Source organism: Coregonus clupeaformis, chromosome 24 (genome assembly GCF_020615455.1).
Source record: "Coregonus clupeaformis isolate EN_2021a chromosome 24, ASM2061545v1, whole genome shotgun sequence".
Classification (NCBI taxonomy): domain Eukaryota; kingdom Metazoa; phylum Chordata; class Actinopteri; order Salmoniformes; family Salmonidae; genus Coregonus; species Coregonus clupeaformis.
Genome location: NC_059215.1, coordinates 27,824,725 through 27,845,392, shown reverse-complemented (window position 1 = coordinate 27,845,392; position 20,668 = coordinate 27,824,725). Strand labels below are relative to the sequence as shown.

The window sequence follows — 20,668 nt, the reverse complement described above, 5'->3', positions numbered from 1 at the left end:
ACACACACACACACACACACACACACACACACACACACAGGGAGGCATGTTGTCACTCACACACCAAAAGGCAACAGGCTGGTCTATGACTGGATACAGACTTTCATTCTCTCACTCCTATTTCCCTCTTTCTCTCTCTCTCTTTCATTGTTCTCACCAGGAGAGAGAGAGAGAGTAATTAAAGGAACAGAGAGAGAGAAAGAGAGGAGGGAGAGAGAATGAAAGAGAGAGCGGGAGACAGAGGAGAGAGAGAAAAGGCTAATTGAAAGGCTGACAGAGGGGGGAGGGGAGGGGTGATGAGGGGGTGGTGGGAAGGAAGTGGGGAAGGATAGTCGAAAGGGAGGGAGGGAAAGAGGGAAGGAGGGAGCGAGGGACAGAAGGAGAGAGAGAGAGAGAGAGAGAGAGAGAGAGAGAGAGAGAGAGAGAGAGAGAGAGAGAGAGAGAGAGAGAGAGAGAGAGAGAGAGAGAGAGAGAGAGAGAGAGAGAGAGAGAGAGAGAGAGAGAGAGTTGAAGGAGTGTGGTTGGATACCAGTGATTGGGTAAAGGAAGGGGTTAAGCGGTTGGTTGGTTGATACATCCAGTAGCAGTAGACCCTTGGAGGATGTGCCAGTCATACAGGATAACTCAGAAGACAAGTACAGAGGGAAGAGAGATAAAGGGAAAGAACACGTTAATTGAGAAATAACGGAGAAGTTCACATTCCCAGACGACACGAAGACGGAGGGGGAAGTACTATTGTTCAAAGAGCTCTAGAACAAGAGAAAGAGAGAGAGAGAGAGACAGAGAGAGAGTGAAAGAGAGAAAGAGAGCGAGAGACAAAAAGAAAGAGAGAGAGAGAGTGAGAGAGAGAGAAACAGAGGGTGGACATTGACTCCATAGGGTACCCATTCTCTACTGCGTCAGTAGAACAGACTGACGCTGTCTGCTTCGCTCCAGACGATCCTCCACACACTTCTCCTTTCATCCCTCCCTCATCCAACCATCCATCTATCTTTCCGTCCTTCCAGTGAGGAAGAGGAGGAGAGATGAAGAGACCTCATAATGACTATAGTTCTCCAGATTCTGATGACATGGACGAGCTGATCGATGTGGGACAGGAAGACAGCTTCTGGTGAGAACAGACCTATTCACCAATCACACCTGAGCTCGTAGGATTCTGACCAATCACACCTGAGCTTGTAGGATTCTGACTAATCACACCTGAGTTTGAAGGATGTCGACCAATTACATGTAGACCTGAAATTATTCTGACCAATCACATCTGAGCTTGTAGGATGTTTACCAATCACAACTGATCTTGTAGGATGTCGACCAATTACATTTACACCTGAATTATTCTGACCAATCACACCTGAGTTTATAAGATGTTCATAGTTTATACCTGAATTTGTAACATTTTGAGTTTTGAAAGATTTTGAGTTTTGACCAACCAGACCTGAGATTGTAGGATGTTGCTCAGTCACACCTGATGCTTATTTAATGGGGTCCAATTGTTCAGATATAATTTTACTGTGTATCTAACACAATTCATGATGCTTATTTAATGGGGTCCAATGATTCAGATAGAAATGTTCTGTGTATCTGACTAGGGTTGCAAAGGGACCGTATATTACTGGAAACGTTATTTTCTTTTTTTTTTTACCAGTAAACTACCAGAATTTTGTTATTCAATAATTGTATGTAATCTATCACAAGACATCTAGTGGCCCTTTTGGGTTCTCCAGATTATCACGTGTCTGTAATAATCTCTGGCCCTCTGTGTGACCTTATCACGTGGAAAATATATGAAATAATTTCATAAGATGATTTAAAAATAAAATAAAATTGAATGACAAAGCTGTAAAACATTAAACCATCAACTTAGTGAACCATCAACTTAATATGAAGGTTTCACCATGAAATATCCTTTACGTATATTTGACAAACTTTTTACTATGTGAATATGTATTTGTTGTCAATGTTTTGGCGTCAAACTGGTGGCGGTTGTGAACAAAGTAAATAGTTGGAAGAGTTGCAGAGTTAATAGAAAATAATGCCATTGTTGATTGGATGCTTCATTAATTAGGCTATTTTCTCTTGAACAACGTGGTCTATCTACTAGAAACACATGGACAATACAGACACAGATATCATAAATGAATACTATATATAAATACATTTTTTAAAAAGTTATTAATGTATAAATTACCAAAATTACAATAGATTGTAATGTATTTTCTGTTAATTACCAAATTACTGAAGGTTCTGGTAACTTTGGTAAATTACCATTACCTTTGCAACCCCATATCTGACACAATTCATGTCTGCTCTACACCATAGATTTTCATCTGAAAGATCTATAATGTTGTGTCTTCCCTTACAAACCCCAGAATTGACCTCTTAAGGATCTGACTCTTTTTTTCAATTTTCGCCTAAAATGACATACCCAAATCTAACTATAACTGCCTGTAGCTCAGGATCTGAAGCAAGGATATGCATATTCTTGATACCATTTGAAAGGAAACACTTTGAAGTTTGTGGAAATGTGAAATCAATGTAGGAGAATATAACACATTAGATCTGGTAAAAGATAATACAAACAATTTTATTATTATTATTATTATTTTATTTTTTTCATCATCTTTGAAATGCAAGAGAAAGGTCACAATATAATATTGCGGTTTAGGCGCAATGTAGATTCTGGCCACTAGATGGAAGCAGTGTGTGTGCAAAGTTTCAGATTGATCCATTGAAGTATTGCAATACTGGACTATTTTGTATCAAGTATGCCCAAATGTGGTCAATCAATACATTTTCAACTACATAACTATAGAGAACATACAAAAATGATTTGGTAATACAAAAATGTAAGTTTACACACTCCCAGGAATGTCATACATGATGGATCATTAGCTTACGGGCGGGGTGGGTGTGGAGCCAGAGACAGCAGGGGTTCAAACTGTAGAACCCAGTTCCTACATTTTAATATAAAAATTGATTTTATCAAACAAAACTATGCTACATTTTCTCTCTGGGACCCTTAGGATGACAAATCAGAGCAAGATTACTGAATGTAAGTACATTATTTACCTTCAGAGGTGAATGTATCAAACCAGTTGCCGTGATACGTTTTTTGTTGTTGTGCACTCTCCTCAAACAATAGCATGGTATGTTTTCACTGTAATAGCTACTGTAAATTGGACAGTGCAATTAGATTAACAATAATCTAAGCTTTCTGCCCATATAAGACATGTCTATGGCCTGGAAAGTTTGCTGTTGCTTACAACAGTCATGCTAATCACATTAGCGCACGTTAGCTCAACCGTCCCGTTAACGGGACACCGATCCCGTAGAGGTTAAAAGGCTATTGGTCAATCCCCCTGATTTGAGGTTGGTGGATTCTGACCAATCATATATGACCTTACAGGGGCTTAACCTCTCACACCCAGACTGCTGACCAATCACACACCTCTCCTCCGTTCTAATGTAATACAGCATCAACTAGACTAGAATAGGATAGAATAGAATGGGATAGAATAGAATGGGATAGAATAGAATGGGATAGAATGGAATGGAATGGGATAGAATAGAGTGGAATAGAATAGAATGGAATAGAATAGAATAGAATTGAATAGAATAGAATGGAATAGAATAGAATGGAATAGAATAGAATAGAATAGAATGGAATGGAATAGAATGGGATAGAATAGAATGGGATAGAATAGAATAGAATAGAATAGAATAGAATAGAATAGAATAGAATGGAATAGAATAGAATAGAATGGAATGGGATATAATGGAATAGAATGGAATGGGATAGAATAGAATGGAATAGAATAGAATGGAATATAATAGAATAGAATTGGATAGAATAGAATAGAATAGAATGGAATGGGATAGAATAGAATAGAATAGAATAGAATAGAATGGAATGGGATAGAATAGAATGGAATGGAATAGGATAGAATGGGATGGAATAGAATGGAATGGGATAGAATAGAATGGAATGGAATAGAATGGAATAGAATAGAATGGAATAGAATAGAATGGAATGGGATAGAATAGAATGGGATAGAATAGAATGGAATGGAATAGAATGGAATAGAATGGAATAGAATGGAATAGAATAGAATAGAATGGAATAGAATGGAATGGGATAGAATAGAATGGGATAGAATGGAATGGAATATAATAGAATGGAATAGAATGGAATGGAATAGAATAGAATGGAATAGAATAGGATGGAATATAATAGAATGGAATAGAATGGAATGGAATAGAATAGAATGGAATAGAATGGAATGGAATAGAATAGAATGGAATAGAATAGAATGGAATATAATAGAATGGAATAGAATAGAATGGAATGGAATAGAATTGAATAGAATGGAATAGAATGGAATGGAATAGAATAGAATGGAATAGAATAGAATGGAATAGAATAGAATAGAATAGAATATAATGGAATAGAATAGAATGGAATAGAATAGAATGGAATGGAATAGAATAGAGGGGAATAGAATAGAATGGAATAGAATAGAATGGAATATAATAGAATGGAATAGAATAGAATGGAATAGAATAGAATGGAATGGAATAGAATGGGATAGAATAGAATGGGATAGAATAGAATAGAATAGAATAGAATAGAATGGAATAGAATAGAATAGAATGGAATGGGATATAATGGAATAGAATGGAATGGGATAGAATAGAATGGAATATAATAGAATGGAATATAATATAATAGAATTGGATAGAATAGAATAGAATAGAATAGAATAGAATGGAATGGGATAGAATAGAATGGAATGGGATAGAATATAATGGAATAGAATATAATGGGATAGAATAGAATGGAATAGAATAGAAAGTCCAAGGGAAAAAGAAGGGAATGTGAATCGTAATCTAATCTACTTACATTATATTCTATATAAAACACCTCAGACACCGTATATACAGTGGGGAAAAAAAGTATTTAGTCAGCCACCAATTGTGCAAGTTCTCCCACTTAAAAAGATGAGAGAGGCCTGTAATTTTCATCATAGGTACACGTCAACTATGACAGACAAATTGAGGAAAAATCCCGAAAATCACATTGTAGGATTTTTAATGAATTTATTTGCAAATTATGGTGGAAAATAAGTATTTGGTCACCTACAAACAAGCAAGATTTCTGGCTCTCACAGACCTGTAACTTCTTCTTTAAGAGGCTCCTCTGTCCTCCACTCGTTACCTGTATTAATGGCACCTGTTTGAACTTGTTATCAGTATAAAAGACACCTGTCCACAACCTCAAACAGTCACACTCCAAACTCCACTATGGCCAAGACCAAAGAGCTGTCAAAGGACACCAGAAACAAAATTGTAGACCTGCACCAGGCTGGGAAGACTGAATCTGCAATAGGTAAGCAGCTTGGTTTGAAGAAATCAACTGTGGGAGCAATTATTAGGAAATGGAAGACATACAAGACCACTGATAATCTCCCTCGATCTGGGGGCTCCACGCAAGATCTCACCCCGTGGGGTCAAAATGATCACAAGAACGGTGAGAAAAAATCCCAGAACCACACGGGGGGGACCTAGTGAATGACCTGCAGAGAGCTGGGACCAAAGTAACAAAGCCTACCATCAGTAACACACTACGCCGCCAGGGACTCAAATCCTGCAGTGCCAGACGTGTCCCCCTGCTTAAGCCAGTACATGTCCAGGCCCGTCTGAAGTTTGCTAGAGTGCATTTGGATGATCCAGAAGAGGATTGGGAGAATGTCATATGGTCAGATGAAATCGAAATAGAACTTTTTTGGTAAAAACTCAACTCGTCGTGTTTGGAGGACAAAGAATGCTGAGTTGCATCCAAAGAACACCATACCTACTGTGAAGCATGGGGGTGGAAACATCATGCTTTGGGGCTGTTTTTCTGCAAAAGGACCAGGACCACTGATCCGTGTAAAGGAAAGAATGAATGGGGCCATGTATCGTGAGATTTTGAGTGAAAACCTCCTTTCATCAGCAAGGGCATTGAAGATGAAACGTGGCTGGGTCTTTCAGCATGACAATGATCCCAAACACACCGCCCGGGCAACGAAGGAGTGGCGTCGTAAGAAGCATTTCAAGGTCCTGGAGTGGCCTAGTCAGTCTCCAGATCTCAACCCCATAGAAAATCTTTGGAGGGAGTTGAAAGTCCGTGTTGCCCAGCGACAGCCCCAAAGCATCACTGCTCTAGAGGAGATCTGCATGGAGGAATGGGCCAAAATTCCAGCAACAGTGTGTGAAAACCTTTTGAAGACTTACAGAAAACGTTTGACCTGCGTCATTGCCAACAAAGGGTATATAACAAAGTATTGAGAAACTTTTGTTATTGACCAAATACTTATTTTCCACCATAATTTGCAAATACATTCATTAAAAATTCTACAATGTGATTTTCTGAAAAAAAAATTATTCTCATTTTGTCTGTCATAGTTGACGTGTACCTATGATGAAAATTACAGGCCTCTCTCATCTTTTTAAGTGGGAGAACTTGCACAATTGGTGGCTGACTAAATACTTTTTTCCCCACTGTAGAGGTCAATGAGAGGCACTAAATCTTAGACTCAGAATAACTTTATGTTTCCAGAGATTTTGGGTTAATTTAAAATGACACATATAGTATAAATACAGCACATCTTAACAAATAAGACACAGAGCACACAATGACAGGTAGAGACACACATATAATTTTTTTATTCACGCCTAACTTGGTGCAACGCAGTGTGAACAGTCAAGCAAGTCAGTTAAAGTGTTTGATGATTTAACAGATTTTGTTTGACTTGCTGTCTTAAATCGGAGGTATTTAAGTGTTTTCATTTGGTGAAAAGCGTTCGGTCTTGACAAACTGTTGACATACGGTAATTTGCTGAAAAGCGTTCAGTCTTGACAAACTGTTGACATATGGTCATTTGGTGAAAAGCATTCGGTCTTGACAAACTGTTGACATACGGTCATTTGGTGAAAAGCGTTCGGTCTTGACAAACTGTTGACATATGGTCATTTGGTGAAAAGCATTCGGTCTTGACAAACTGTTGACATATGGTCATTTGGTGAAAAGCATTCGGTCTTGACAAACTGTTGACATACGGTCATTTGGTGAAAAGCGTTCGGTCTTGACAAACTGTTGACATACGGTCATTTGGTGAAAAGCGTTCGGTCTTGACAAACTGTTGACATATGGTCATTTGGTGAAAAGCATTCGGTCTTGACAAACTGTTGACATATGGTCATTTGGTGAAAAGCATTCGGTCTTGACAAACTGTTGACATATGGTCATTTGGTGAAAAGCATTCGGTCTTGACAAACTGTTGACATATGGTCATTTGGTGAAAAGCATTCGGTCTTGACAAACTGTTGACATATGGTCATTTGGTGAAAAGCGTTCGGTCTTGACAAACTGTTGACATATGGTCATTTGGTGAAAAGCATTCGGTCTTGACAAACTGTTGACATATGGTCATTTGGTGAAAAGCGTTCGGTCTTGACAAACTGTTGACATACGGTCATTTGGTGAAAAGCGTTCGGTCTTGACAAACTGTTGACATATGGTCATTTGGTGAAAAGCATTCGGTCTTGACAAACTGTTGACATATGGTCATTTGGTGAAAAGCGTTCGGTCTTGACAAACTGTTGACATATGGTCATTTGGTGAAAAGCGTTCGGTCTTGACAAACTGTTGACATACGGTCATTTGGTGAAAAGCGTTCGGTCTTGACAAACTGTTGACATACGGTCATTTGGTGAAAAGCGTTCGGTCTTGACAAACTGTTGACATATGGTCATTTGGTGAAAAGCATTCGGTCTTGACAAACTGTTGACATATGGTCATTTGGTGAAAAGCGTTCGGTCTTGACAAACTGTTGACATATGGTCATTTGGTGAAAAGCGTTCGGTCTTGACAAACTGTTGACATACGGTCATTTGGTGAAAAGCGTTCAGTCTTGACAAACTGTTGACATATGGTCATTTGGTGAAAAGCGTTCGGTCTTGACAAACTGTTGACATATGGTCATTTGGTGAAAAGCGTTCGGTCTTGACAAACTGTTGACATATGGTCATTTGGTGAAAAGCGTTCGGGTCTTGACAAACTGTTGACATATGGTCATTTGGTGAAAAGCGTTCGGTCTTGACAAACTGTTGACATATGGTCATTTGGTGAAAAGCGTTCGGTCTTGACAAACTGTTGACATATGGTCATTTGGTGAAAAGCGTTCGGTCTTGACAAACTGTTGACATACGGTCATTTGGTGAAAAGCGTTCGGTCTTGACAAACTGTTGACATATGGTCATTTGGTGAAAAGCGTTCGGTCTTGACAAACTGTTGACATATGGTCATTTAAACTTCCCCAAAAGTTGCTGCTCTGTTCTGGTTCCATTTTTATTCCCTTTGTTCATTTCAAGTCTTTGATTTTCTTTTTTTTTCTTTCATCAGAGAAAAGGGGGAATGTGTGACGGTCAGGGTTGGGGTCAATTCCATTTCAATTCCAGTCAATTCAAAAAGTGAACCAAACTCTGATTCAAATTCAAGTGTTTCCTCATTTGAAAGCATTGAAGAGAATTGGAATTGGAATTTTTGTGTACTTCCTGAATTGACTGGAATTGAAATGGAATTGACCCCGACCCTGGTGCCAGTTTTGCAATACGAAAATAGCCGTAAGCAGACTTTGAGAATTTACTATTTGCAGACTTTGTCTTTTTGATAAAATTACATCATGTCTAGGCTAATTGTCAAATCAAGTGAAATCATATCCAAATAATTTATTATGGAAAAACATTTTAGGTTTATTTCTGTTTGTAATAAAGCCATTTTGTGGGGGGGGGAACTCATTCTGATTGACTGGGCCTGGCTCCCATGTGGGTGGGCCTTTGCCCTCCCAGGCCCACCCATGGCTGTGCCCCTGCCCAGTCATGTGAAATCCATAGATTAGGGGCCTAATGAATTTATTTAAATTGATTGACTTCCTCATATGAACTGTAACTCGGCAAAATCGTAGAAATTGTTGCGTTTTGCGTTTTATATTTTTGTTCAGTACGTCCACCAGACTCTTGGTCTTATTAATTGAGAGGGATTATTAAGGAGCTACAGCTGAGCCATACCTTTGCCAATGTAAAATGATATAGTTTCACCCACCTGGGTTCGCCAGTGGCTGGGCTATCAGTTTGCATCCGGATGGGTAGAACGCCGTGACAGTATTACTCATGATATGTAATTAAGAGTAGCAGTCGTACAACGCTAACAGTCTTACAGTAATCAGTTACTGCCACCAACGTAATGCAGACAGAGCGTCACACCAAAGGGAAATTCAACGCAATGGTATATTTATGCAATGTATCTGAGTATCGCCTGGTTCAGGGTCCTAATGCATTTATTTAAAATGGACTGATTTCCTTCTATGAACTGTAACTCAGTAAAATCATTGAAATTGTTGCATGTTGCATGATTGGCTGAGATAATGGATGGGTTAGACATGCCGAGAGATGAGTTCAGATTGGTCTGCCATGTAGCGCGCTTCTGTCTATTACAAAGGGCTGCTCAGTATGTGTAGGTAATCCTTTCTAACGCTGCTTTGTTTAAAAATATATCAAAAGTGCCGCTTTCCACTTTCTGGAGGACCGAGTTTTGAAATCAGTGGAATGCCCGGTGGAATTAGACTATGATAGCTAAGGAGATGGAGAAAATTCTGGCATTTGATTGCAAATATGCAGACGGAGTTGAAAAGAGAACACACAGAAGGCTGTTGTATAAAACACCTGTCTCCGGATTACATCTTCAAACTAAGGGCAACCATGGCATCCGTGACAGAGAGGGAGAAACGTTCATCCATGTATCCGGGTAATAGAGTCTAGCTAGCTACATTTTCAGATATTATAAGTTTCTAATTTAGTCAGAAAGTAGTTTTTAATTTCAAGTTAGAGTATTGTTAGCTAGCTAGCTAACGTTAGCTGGCTGGTTCGCTAGCTAATATTACGTGCATGATCTGTGTAGTAATATTATTCATATCTCAGAGCCATTTGCATTGCTAGTTATAATCTAATGTTAGCTAGCTAGCTAACATTGAATCTAGTTGGTTAGCTACCTGCCGATTTAATGCAGGGTAGTAACGTTGTGAGTTGGGATTATGGTTCATTGTTTAAATAGCTAGCTACATGTCTAAACAAAAGACTCCACTATGCAAGTAACCATGTCACTGTACCATTTACACCTTCTGTATCCTGTGCATGTGACAAATAAACGTAAATTTTATTTGATGTAGTGTGTGTTTACCAGAGACGGTAATGTGAAGAACAACTTCAACTGCACCAAAGTCAAATTAGGATATAACGTTAGGCCAACGAGACAGTGTCAAAGTTCTAAAATTCTCCAGTAGAATGCCCTGCTTTTATTTAGTCACACTCACAACCGTAAGCTATTTTCTGTAATTAACTTGCCATTAACTTGTAAATAGTGATCTTGTTGTGAGTTTATTTTCCTGTAATAATAATAAATAATAATATGCCATTTAGCAGACGCTTTTATCCAAAGCGACTTACAGTCATGCGTGCATACATTTTTCGTGTATGGGTGGTCCCGGGGATCGAACCCACTACCTTGGCGTTACAAGCGCCGTGCTCTACCAGCTGAGCTACAGAGGACCACCTATATAATGTATAATGTAATAATGAATACAAATTAGCTAAAGTTAAGACATTGTCAGCTATATGATGTCATTATTTGAACTGGCTAGCCAGCTAACTTAACGTTAGCTAGCTAGCTAACAAGCTAGAAACTAATTAAAACATTGTTTAGAAAGTTGCTTTTAGTTGCCTGGTTTTCTAGATCGACATATACTAAATTCATTTTGAAACGGATGGGTTTATTGGTGTTAAAATACACCAGTTATGCTATTTTGGACCACCAGGCTGCTGATGTCATACATGTGAATCCTTAAAGAGATCAATCAATCAATCAATTTTATTTTATATAGCCCTTCGTACATCAGCTAATATCTCGAAGTGCTGTACAGAAACCCAGCCTAAAACCCCAAACAGCTAGTAATGCAGGTGTAGAAGCACGGTGGCTAGGAAAAACTCCCTAGAAAGGCCAAAACCTAGGAAGAAACCTAGAGAGGAACCAGGCTATGAGGGGTGGCCAGTCCTCTTCTGGCTGTGCCGGGTGGAGATTATAACAGAACCATGCCAAGATGTTCAAAAATGTTCATAAGTGACAAGCATGGTCAAATAATAATCAGGAATAAATCTCAGTTGGCTTTTCATAGCCGATCATTAAGAGTTGAAAACAGCAGGTCTGGGACAGGTAGGGGTTCCATAACCGCAGGCAGAACAGTTGAAACTGGAATAGCAGCAAGGCCAGGCGGACTGGGGACAGCAAGGTGTCAGCATGCCCGGTAGTCCTGACGTATGGTCCTAGGGCTCAGGTTCTCAGAGAGAAAGAGAGAACGAGAGAATTAGAGAGAGCATACTTAAATTCACACAGGACACTGGATAAGACAGGAGAAGTACTCCAGGTATAACCAACTAACCCCAGCCCCCCGACACATAAACTACTGCAGCATAAATACTGGAGGCTGAGACAGGAGCGGGTGGGGCTGGGTGGGGCTAAGGCTTAAGAGGGCGTGAACGATGCTGAATGGGTGGAGACAAAGAAGAGCTCTCCAGTACGTGGACCAAAACATTCAAGGAGCATTTTCTCAAAAGTGGGGTTAGAAGTTTATCAACTTTCAAAGCAGAATTACTTTCCCATTGTTCCTCAAATGTAGTGTATGATATACAATTTTCTAGCTCTCAGTCTGTACTTTTATCCAATGTAAAAAACACAATTTTTTATTTTGCTACATAAGACCGAATCGAGCCAGTGGGTCACATTTTTGTTCAGTATATGAAATAAAATCTTTATTGCAACTTAATATTGACATATTATCATAGACATTAAGAATGTCTACCACAAAACAACTCTTGATCCTTTAGAATGGAAATTACTGTAATAGGGACAAATAACTATTGCTAAACAGAACTTTCATTAAACAATATATCATCTCTAAACAGAACTTTCATTAAACAAGATACTGTATCATCTCTAAAACAGAACTTTCATTAAACAATATATCATCTCTAAAACAGAACTTTCATTAAACAAGATACTGTATCATCTCTAAACAGAACTTTCATTAAACAATATATCATCTCTAAAACAGAACTTTCATTAAACAAGATATCATCTCTAAAACAGAACTTTCATTAAACAAGATACTGTATCATCTCTAAACAGAACTTTCATTAAACAAGATACTGTATCATCTCTAAACAGAACTTTCATTAAACAAGATATCATCTCTAAAACAGAACTTTCATTAAACAAGATATCATCTCTAAAACAGAACTTTCATTAAACAAGATATCATCTCTAAACAGAACTTTCATTAAACAAGATATCATCTCTAAACAGAACTTTCATTAAACAAGATATCATCTCTAAAACAGAACTTTCATTAAACAAGATATCATCTCTAAAACAGAACTTTCATTAAACAAGATATCATCTCTAAACAGAACTTTCATTAAACAAGATATCATCTCTAAACAGAACTTTCATTAAACAAGATATCATCTCTAAACAGAACTTTCATTAAACAAGATATCATCTCTAAAACAGAACTTTCATTAAACAAGATACTGTATCATCTCTAAACAGAACTTTCATTAAACAAGATATCATCTCTAAAACAGAACTTTCATTAAACAAGATATCATCTCTAAAACAGAACTTTCATTAAACAAGATATCATCTCTAAACAGAACTTTCATTAAACAAGATATCATCTCTAAACAGAACTTTCATTAAACAAGATATCATCTCTAAAACAGAACTTTCATTAAACAAGATATCATCTCTAAAACAGAACTTTCATTAAACAAGATATCATCTCTAAACAGAACTTTCATTAAACAAGATATCATCTCTAAACAGAACTTTCATTAAACAAGATATCATCTCTAAAACAGAACTTTCATTAAACAAGATATCATCTCTAAACAGAACTTTCATTAAACAAGATATCATCTCTAAACAGAACTTTCATTAAACAAGATATCATCTCTAAAACAGAACTTTCATTAAACAAGATATAAACATAACTTTCATTAAACAAGATATCATCTCTTTTATGCTCCTATATGACATTTAAACGGACAACTGTAGCTTCCCTCTACAGAACAGGTACAGAACAAATATCACAAAACGTAATCCATCTAAACAAGAACATAGTCATTTAGCAGACGCTCTTATCCAGAGCGACTTACAATTAGTGAGTGCATACATTTTTCATACTGGCCCCCCGTGGGAGAAGACTGCCAGCGGTCAGTCAGAAGAATGTCATATAACCAACACAAGTCTTTGATGGACTGACTCCAGTGAAGGGAACACAGTTAAAGGACTCAAAGCTGTCAAGCTCTTTTAAGAACTGAAACGAGAGCTGGTTCGACAAACAGGATCCATATTGACTTGAATGATTGTCCGAGTCCCAAATGGCACCCTATCCCTTATATAGTGCACTACTTTTGACCAGAACCCATAGGGAACAGGGTGCCATTTGGGATGGAGACTTTCTGTTCAGAACAGCCCCAGAACAACAAAGTAGATGTTAGAGAGAGCGAGCCACTGCTTGACTAAAGCCCTGAGGATATAGAATAATCTCTGTAGAAAGGCTTTGGTATAAAGACGTGAAGGAGCACCACATCAGCAGGTCATACAACTGAAACTAATGTCCAGAAACGCATTATGCCAAAACAATGTTGTCTTCCCTCTCTCTTTCTCCCCCTTTCTCTTCCTCTCTGTCTCTCTCTCTGTGTGGCGCTCCCGTGTCTCTCTCTTGCCAAAAGGACCAATTAGATTGAAGGAGATGCTGTGCCATCGTGTCTCTGCATTGTATTAGAGAGAGTAACAACAACAATATGACTGACATCAAAGCTAATCTCTCTCTCTCTCTCTCTCTCTCTCTCTCTCTCTCTCTCTCTCTCTCTCTCTCTCTCTCTCTCTCTCTCTCTCTCTCTCTCTCTCTGTCTGTCTGTCTGTCTGTCTCTCTTTCTCTCTGTCTGTCTGTCTGTCACAGTCCAGTCACTGGGTCCATGTCCCCAGGAAGCACTTCCCAGATTCTGGCCCGGAAGATGAGAAGAGGGGTGAATTCATGTCCCTCTGATATCCTAGCCTCCTCTCCTCATTGCTCCTCTCTTCATTGCTCCTCTCCTCTGTCTCCTCTCCTCATTGCTCCTCTTCTCTGTCTCCTCTCCTGTCTCCTCTCCTATGTCTCCTCTCTTCCCTGTCTCCTCTCCTGTCTCCTCTCCTCTGTCTCTTCTCCTCATTGCTCCTCTCTTCCCTGTCTCCTCTCCTCTGTCTCCTCTCTTCCCTGTCTCCTCCTCTCTGTCTCCTCTCCCCCCTTTATCCCTTCAGCTATCTCCTCTCTTTCCTGTCTCCTCTTATCTGTCTCCTCTCCTCATAGCTCCTCTCTTCCCTGTCTCCTCTCTTCCCTGTCTCATCTCCTCTGTCTCCTCTCTTTCCTGTCTCCTCTCCTCTCTCTCTTCTCATCTGTCTCCTCTCTTCCCCTGTCTCCTCTCATCTGACTCCTCTCATCTTTCTCCTCTCCTATGTCTCCTCTCCTCATAGCTCCTCTCTTCCCTGTCTCCTCTCTTCCCTGTCTCCTCTCTTCCCTGTCTCCTCTCTTTCCTGTCTCCTCTCCTCTGTCTCCTCTCTTTCCTGTCTCCTCTGTCTCCTCTCCTCTGTCTCCTCACCCCTGTCTCCTCTCCTCTGTCTCCTCTCCCCTGTCTCCTCACCCCTGTCTCCTCTCCCCTGTCTCCTCTCCCCTGCTCCTCCCTTCCTACATTATATCAGGTATGACTCTCTAAAGCTGTCTGTTGGTTCTAACTGTGTGTGTGCTGGTCTCCTTGTTCAGATCATAGAGAAGAGACGCAGAGACAGGATCAACCACAGTCTATCAGAGCTTAGAAGACTGGTGCCCACCGCCTTGGAGAAACAGGTAACAATCACATCCACAACTACAAACACAACCATACCTATAGTAAGTTGTTCCATGTCTCACACACATTTTACCAACACAGATAACACAACCATACCTTTAGAGAGTTTCAAGTTCCTTGGTGTCCACATCACCAACAAACTATCATGGTCCAAACACACCAAGACAGTCGTGAAGGGGGCACGACAATGCCTTTTCCCCCTCAGGAGACTGAAAAGATTTGGCATGGGTCCCCAGATCCTCAAAAAGTTATACAGCTGCACCATCACCGCCTGGTATGGCAACTGCTCGGAATCCGACCGTAAGGTGCTACAGAGGGTAGTGCGTACGGCCCAGTACATCACTGGGGCCAAGCTTCCTGCCATCAAGAACCTATATACCAGAGGAAGGCCCAATTGTCAGAGACTCCAGCCACCCAAGTCATAGACTGTTCTCTCTGCTACCGCACGGCAAGCGGTACCGGAGCGCCAAGTCTAGGTCCAAAAGGCTCCTTAACAGCTTCTACCCCCAAGCCATAAGACTGCTGAACAATTGATGAAATGGCCACCCGGATTATTTACATTGACACCCCCCCCCTTTGTTTTTACGCTGCTGCTACTCGCTGTCTATTATCTATGCATTGTCACTTTACCCCTACCTACATGTACAAATTACCTCGACTAACCTGTACCTCGGCACATTGACTCGGTACCGGTACCCCCTGTATATAGCCTCCCTACTGTTATTTCACATTGACTCGGTACCGGTACCCCCTGTATATAGCCTCCCTACTGTTATTTCACATTGACTCGGTACCGGTACCCCATGTATATAACCTCCCTACTGTTATTTCACATTGACTCTGTACCGGTACCCCCTGTATATAGCCTCCCTACTGTTATTTCACATTGACTCTGTACCGGTACCCCCTGTATATAGCCTCCCTACTGTTATTTCACATTGACTCGGTACCGGTACCCCCTGTATATAGCCTCCCTACTGTTATTACACATTGACTCTGTACCGGTACCCCCTGTATATAGCCTCTCTACTGTTATTTCACATTGACTCTGTACCGGTACCCCCTGTATATAGCCTCTCTACTGTTATTTCACATTGACTCGGTACCGGTACCCCATGTATATAACCTGGTTATTGTTATTTAATTTTTTACTTCAGTTTATTTAGTAAATATTTTCTTAACTCTATTTCTTGAACTGCATTGTTGGTTAAGGGCTTCACAGTAAGGTCTACACCTGTTGTATTCAGCGCATGTGACACACATAATTTGATTTGATTTGATCCATGTTTCACACACTTTTTACCAACACAGATAACACAACATTTTAGTCATTTAGCAGACACTCTTATCCAGAGCGACTTACAGTTAGTGAGTGCATACATTTTCATACTGGCCCCCCGTGGGAATCGAACCCACAACCCTGGCATTGCAAACGCCATGCTCTACCAACTGAGCTACAGGGGACCTACCGTACCCATAGAGAGTTGATCCATGTCTCACACATCTTTCACCTGAGCTGTTCTTAAGGGGGTTTCCCCTGTTCTTCTTCTCTCCAGGGCTCGTCTAAGCTGGAGAAGGCAGAGATTCTGCAGATGACGGTGGACCACCTTAAGCTGCTGCATGCCATGGGGGGAAAAGGTGAGTCCATCCAGTCTTTCTGTCCTGCATCAAAGTTGTATATCCAGAATCAATGTACAGTATGTGTGATATTTCCAGAACACCATTATCATGGACTGATTCCTCATTTTCTCCACTTTACATATCTCCCTCTATCTCCCTCCATCTCCCTCCCTCACCCTCCCCTCTATCTCCCTCCCTCTATCTCCCTCCCTCTATCTCCCTCCATCTCCCTCCCTCACCCTCCCCTCTATCTCCCTCCCTCTATCTCCCTCCATCTCCCTCCCTCACCCTCCCCTCTATCTCCCTCCCCTCTATCTCCCCTCTATCTCCCTCCCTCACCCTCCCCTCTATCTCCCTCCCTCACCCTCCCCTCTATCTCCCTCCTATCTCCCTCCATCTCCCTCCCTCACCCTCCCCTCTATCTCCCTCCCTCTATCTCCCTCCCTCACCCTCCCCCTCTATCTCCCTCCCTCACCCTCCCCTATCTCCCTCCCCTCTATCTCCCTCCCTCATCTCCTCCCTCACCCTCCCCCTCTATCTCCCTCCCTCACCCTCCTCCTCTATCACCCTCCCTCTCCTCTATCTCCCTCCCTCACCCTCCCCCTCTATCTCCCTACCTCACCTTCCCCTCTATCTCTCTCAGGGTACATTGAAGCGCAGGTCCTGGCGGTGGACTATAGGACCCTGGGATTCAGACAGTGTGTAGGGGAGGTGGTCCGGTACCTGAGCTCTTTAGAAGGAGGGGTGGACTCCCCAGACCCTATCGGAGCCCGCCTGGTCTCCCACCTCTCCCACTGTGCCAGCCAACTGGACCCCCTCCTCCTTCAGTCGGCCCCCACCTCCTCCACCCTCCCCTTTCCCCCCTGGCCATGGATCTCCTCTATCTCCTCCTATCACCAGATGTCACCTGCCTCGTCTCCCCCCTCTCCATCTTTCTCTGCGGGGCGGAGGGAGCTGGCACGCCTGGGGGGTGGGGGTTACCCGTCCCACTCAGCCGGCACCCTGCGTCTCGCCCCCCTGGAGTGCCAACAGTGGTCCCAGCTTGCCCCTGCCCTGGTGTCTGGGGTTCGCAGGGTGCCCTCTCTACCCCCTCCTTCCTCCCCTGCCCTCACCCCCTCCCCCATTCAGCAGTCCCCTGGAGCCTCACCCCTCCTCACCCCTCCTCACCCCTCCTCACCCCTCCTCACCACCTCCTCCTCTACCTCCTCCTCCACCTTCTCCTCCTCTCCCTCTGCTCCTCCACAAGTCACCTTCAGACCCTTTGCCCCTCTGGGGTCTCCCGCGGGTCAGCGCAGGGGCAAGGCTCCAAAGACCTGGGGGACTGAGATATGAGCCTTCTGATCCAGAACCTGTCAACACGATGCACCATGTAGAGTTTGCTCTTAACCACAGATCTAAGATCAGATTACCTTACCCCCTAAACCTACCCTTAACCCAGTGGAGGCTGCTGAGGGGAGGACGGCCCATAATAATAGCTGGAACGGACTATTGGAATGGCATCAAAAATATGGAAACCATGGTAACCATATGTTTGATGTACAGTATTTGATACCATTCCACCAATTCCGCTCCGGCCATTACCACGAGCCCCAATTAAAGGTGCCACCAACCTCCTGTGCATTAACCACAGATCTAGGATCAGATTACCTTACCCCTAACCATTAAAGGGAGGAAACCATATGACCTGGTTGGGAACAACTACTACCTCCTGTGTCTCTCTCTCTCAAATTATATCTCTAAATGACAGGGACTCTAAAGCCATACAACATAACAGACAGACGGACAGACGGACGGACGGACGGACGGAGAAACAAACAGACTGGAATCAAACAGGGATGGACAGAGAGACAGATGGACAGATGGAGAAAGTCAAGATGGAAGACAGAGTCATAAGAGAGAACAGAATAACTCAGAAGGACTTCCAGAGCTCTACTCAGTCCTACTTGTGCAGAAAGCTCTGAATCTCAGTTTACATGTGGATCTTCATAGCAATACCATGTTGTTCTCCATTACAAGTGACCCAATAGACTGTCTATGAACGAACGAACGCAAGAGACTATACATACTACAGAGCCATATATATGGTTCCACAATTCCGGCAACTTTCCCAACATTCCCAGATTTTCCAGAAATCCTGGTTGGAGGATTCCGGATTTTCTGCTTATTCACTTCTGATTCCAGGAATCTTACAGCTAGGATTTTTGGAATTTTGGGGAAAGTTACCAGAATTTTGCAACCCTAGATATAGAATGGGATCTCCGCCAAACTAGAAGGCGACACAGCCCTTCTCAAACTGTTGTGTTTGGCGACACAGCCCTTCTCAAACTGTCGCTGTGAACTGAACTGTGCTTGTCATGTATTTTTGCTGTGTTGTTTTAATTTGTATCTTTTAAATCATTGACATACATTGTATTACCCTGATTGATTCTGTTTTCATTAACTTGGAATGTCTCTATAAAAATGGTATTTAAAGAATAAGTGCCTGTCTCTCCTTTATTATATTTATGGAAATGTGTTTGTGTGCGAGAAAGGGAGGAAGGGAGAGAGCGAGAGGAAGAGAGAGGAAGAGAGAGAGAGAGAGGAAGAGAGAGAGAGAGAGAGAGAGAGAGAGAGAGAGAGAGAGAGAGAGAGAGAGAGAGAGAGAGAGAGAGAGAGAGAGAGAGAGAGAGAGAGAGAGAGAGAGAGAGAGAGAGAGAGAGAGATAATTAATTAGATAATGCATAGATTACATTTGGCCCGGGTATCCTGGATGGATATTGACCTCATTCCGTCAGTAGAGGATCCCTGGTTGTTCTTTAAAAGTGCTTTCCTCTCCATCTTAAATAAACATGCCCCATTCAAAAATTTCAGAACTAAGAACAGATATAGCCCCTGGTTCACCCCAGACTTGACTGCCCTTGACCAGCACAAAAACATCCTGTGGCGTACTGCATTAGCATCGAACAGGCCCCGCGATATATGCAACTTTTCAGGGAAGTCAGGAACCAATATACACAATCAGTTAGGAAAGCAAAGGCTAGCTTTTTCAAACAGAAATTTGCATCCTGTAGCACTAACTCCAAAAAGTTTTGGGACACTGTAAAGTCCATGGAGAATAAGAGCACCTCCTCCCAGCTTCCCACTGCACTGAGGCTAGGAAACACTGTCACCACCAATAAATCTACGATAATTGAGAATTTCAATAAGCATTTTGCTACGGCTGGCTATGCTTTCCACCTGGCTACCCCTACCGCGGCCACCAGCTCTGCACCCTCCGCTGCAACTTGCCCATCGACCTGGCCAAGGCTTTCGACTCTGTCAATCACCGCATTCTTATTGGCAGACTAAATAGCCTTGGTTTCTCAAATGACTGCCTCGCCTGGTTCACCAACTACTTCTCAGATAGAGTTCAATGTGTCAAATCGGAGGGCCTGTTGTCTGGACCTATGGCAGTCTCTATGGGGGTGCCACAGGGTTCAATTCTCAGGCCGACTCTATTCTCTGTGTATATCAATGATGTCGCTCTTGCTGCTGGTGACTCTCAGATACACCTCTACGCAGACGACACCATTTTGTATACATCTGGCCCTTCATTGGACACTGTGTTAACAAACCTCCAAACGAGCTTCAACGCCATACAACACTCCTTCCGTAGCCTCCAACTGCTCTTAAACACTAGTAAAACTAAATGCATGCTCTTCAATCGAACGCTGCTTGCACCCGCCCGCCCGACTAGAATCACTACTCTCGGCGGGTCTGACTTAGAATTTGTGGACAACTACAAATACCTAGGTGTCTGGTTAGACCGTAAACTCTCCTTCCAGTCTCACGTTAAGCATCTCCAATCCAAAGTTAAATCTAGAATCGGCTTCCTATTTCGCAACAAAGCCTCCTTCACTCATGCTGCCAAACATGCCCTCGTAAAACGGACTATCCTACCGATCCTTGACTTCGGCGATGTCATTTACAAAATAGCCTCCAACACTCTACTCAGCAAATTGGATGTAGTCTATCACAGTGCCATCCGTTT

General features: G+C 41.8%; 1 protein-coding gene across 1 annotated transcript; it reads left to right on the top strand.

Annotated features, from left to right (window-relative positions):
- The first annotated feature begins 503 nt into the window (after window positions 1–503).
- On the top strand, window positions 504–19,115 carry LOC121537283 (hairy/enhancer-of-split related with YRPW motif-like protein). Its single transcript, XM_045206818.1, has 6 exons — window positions 504–1,111; window positions 14,118–14,184; window positions 14,955–15,038; window positions 16,596–16,677; window positions 17,303–17,799; window positions 17,833–19,115. The coding sequence occupies exons 1-6, from the start codon at window positions 1,026–1,028 to the stop codon at window positions 17,989–17,991; spliced, it is 975 nt and encodes a 324-aa protein (XP_045062753.1). The 5' UTR covers window positions 504–1,025; the 3' UTR covers window positions 17,992–19,115.
- The last annotated feature ends 1,553 nt before the right edge of the window (window positions 19,116–20,668 follow it).

Bases quoted from the DNA above. Each gene is read 5' to 3' on its own strand.
- LOC121537283 (XM_045206818.1), top strand. From the start codon at position 1,026: ATGAAGAGACCTCATAATGACTATAGTTCTCCAGATTCTGATGACATG. The intron at 1,112-14,117 runs GTGAGAACAGAC...TGTCTGTCACAG, and splicing joins GGACAGGAAGACAGCTTCTG to TCCAGTCACTGGGTCCATGT. The intron at 15,039-16,595 runs GTAACAATCACA...TCTTCTCTCCAG, and splicing joins CCACCGCCTTGGAGAAACAG to GGCTCGTCTAAGCTGGAGAA.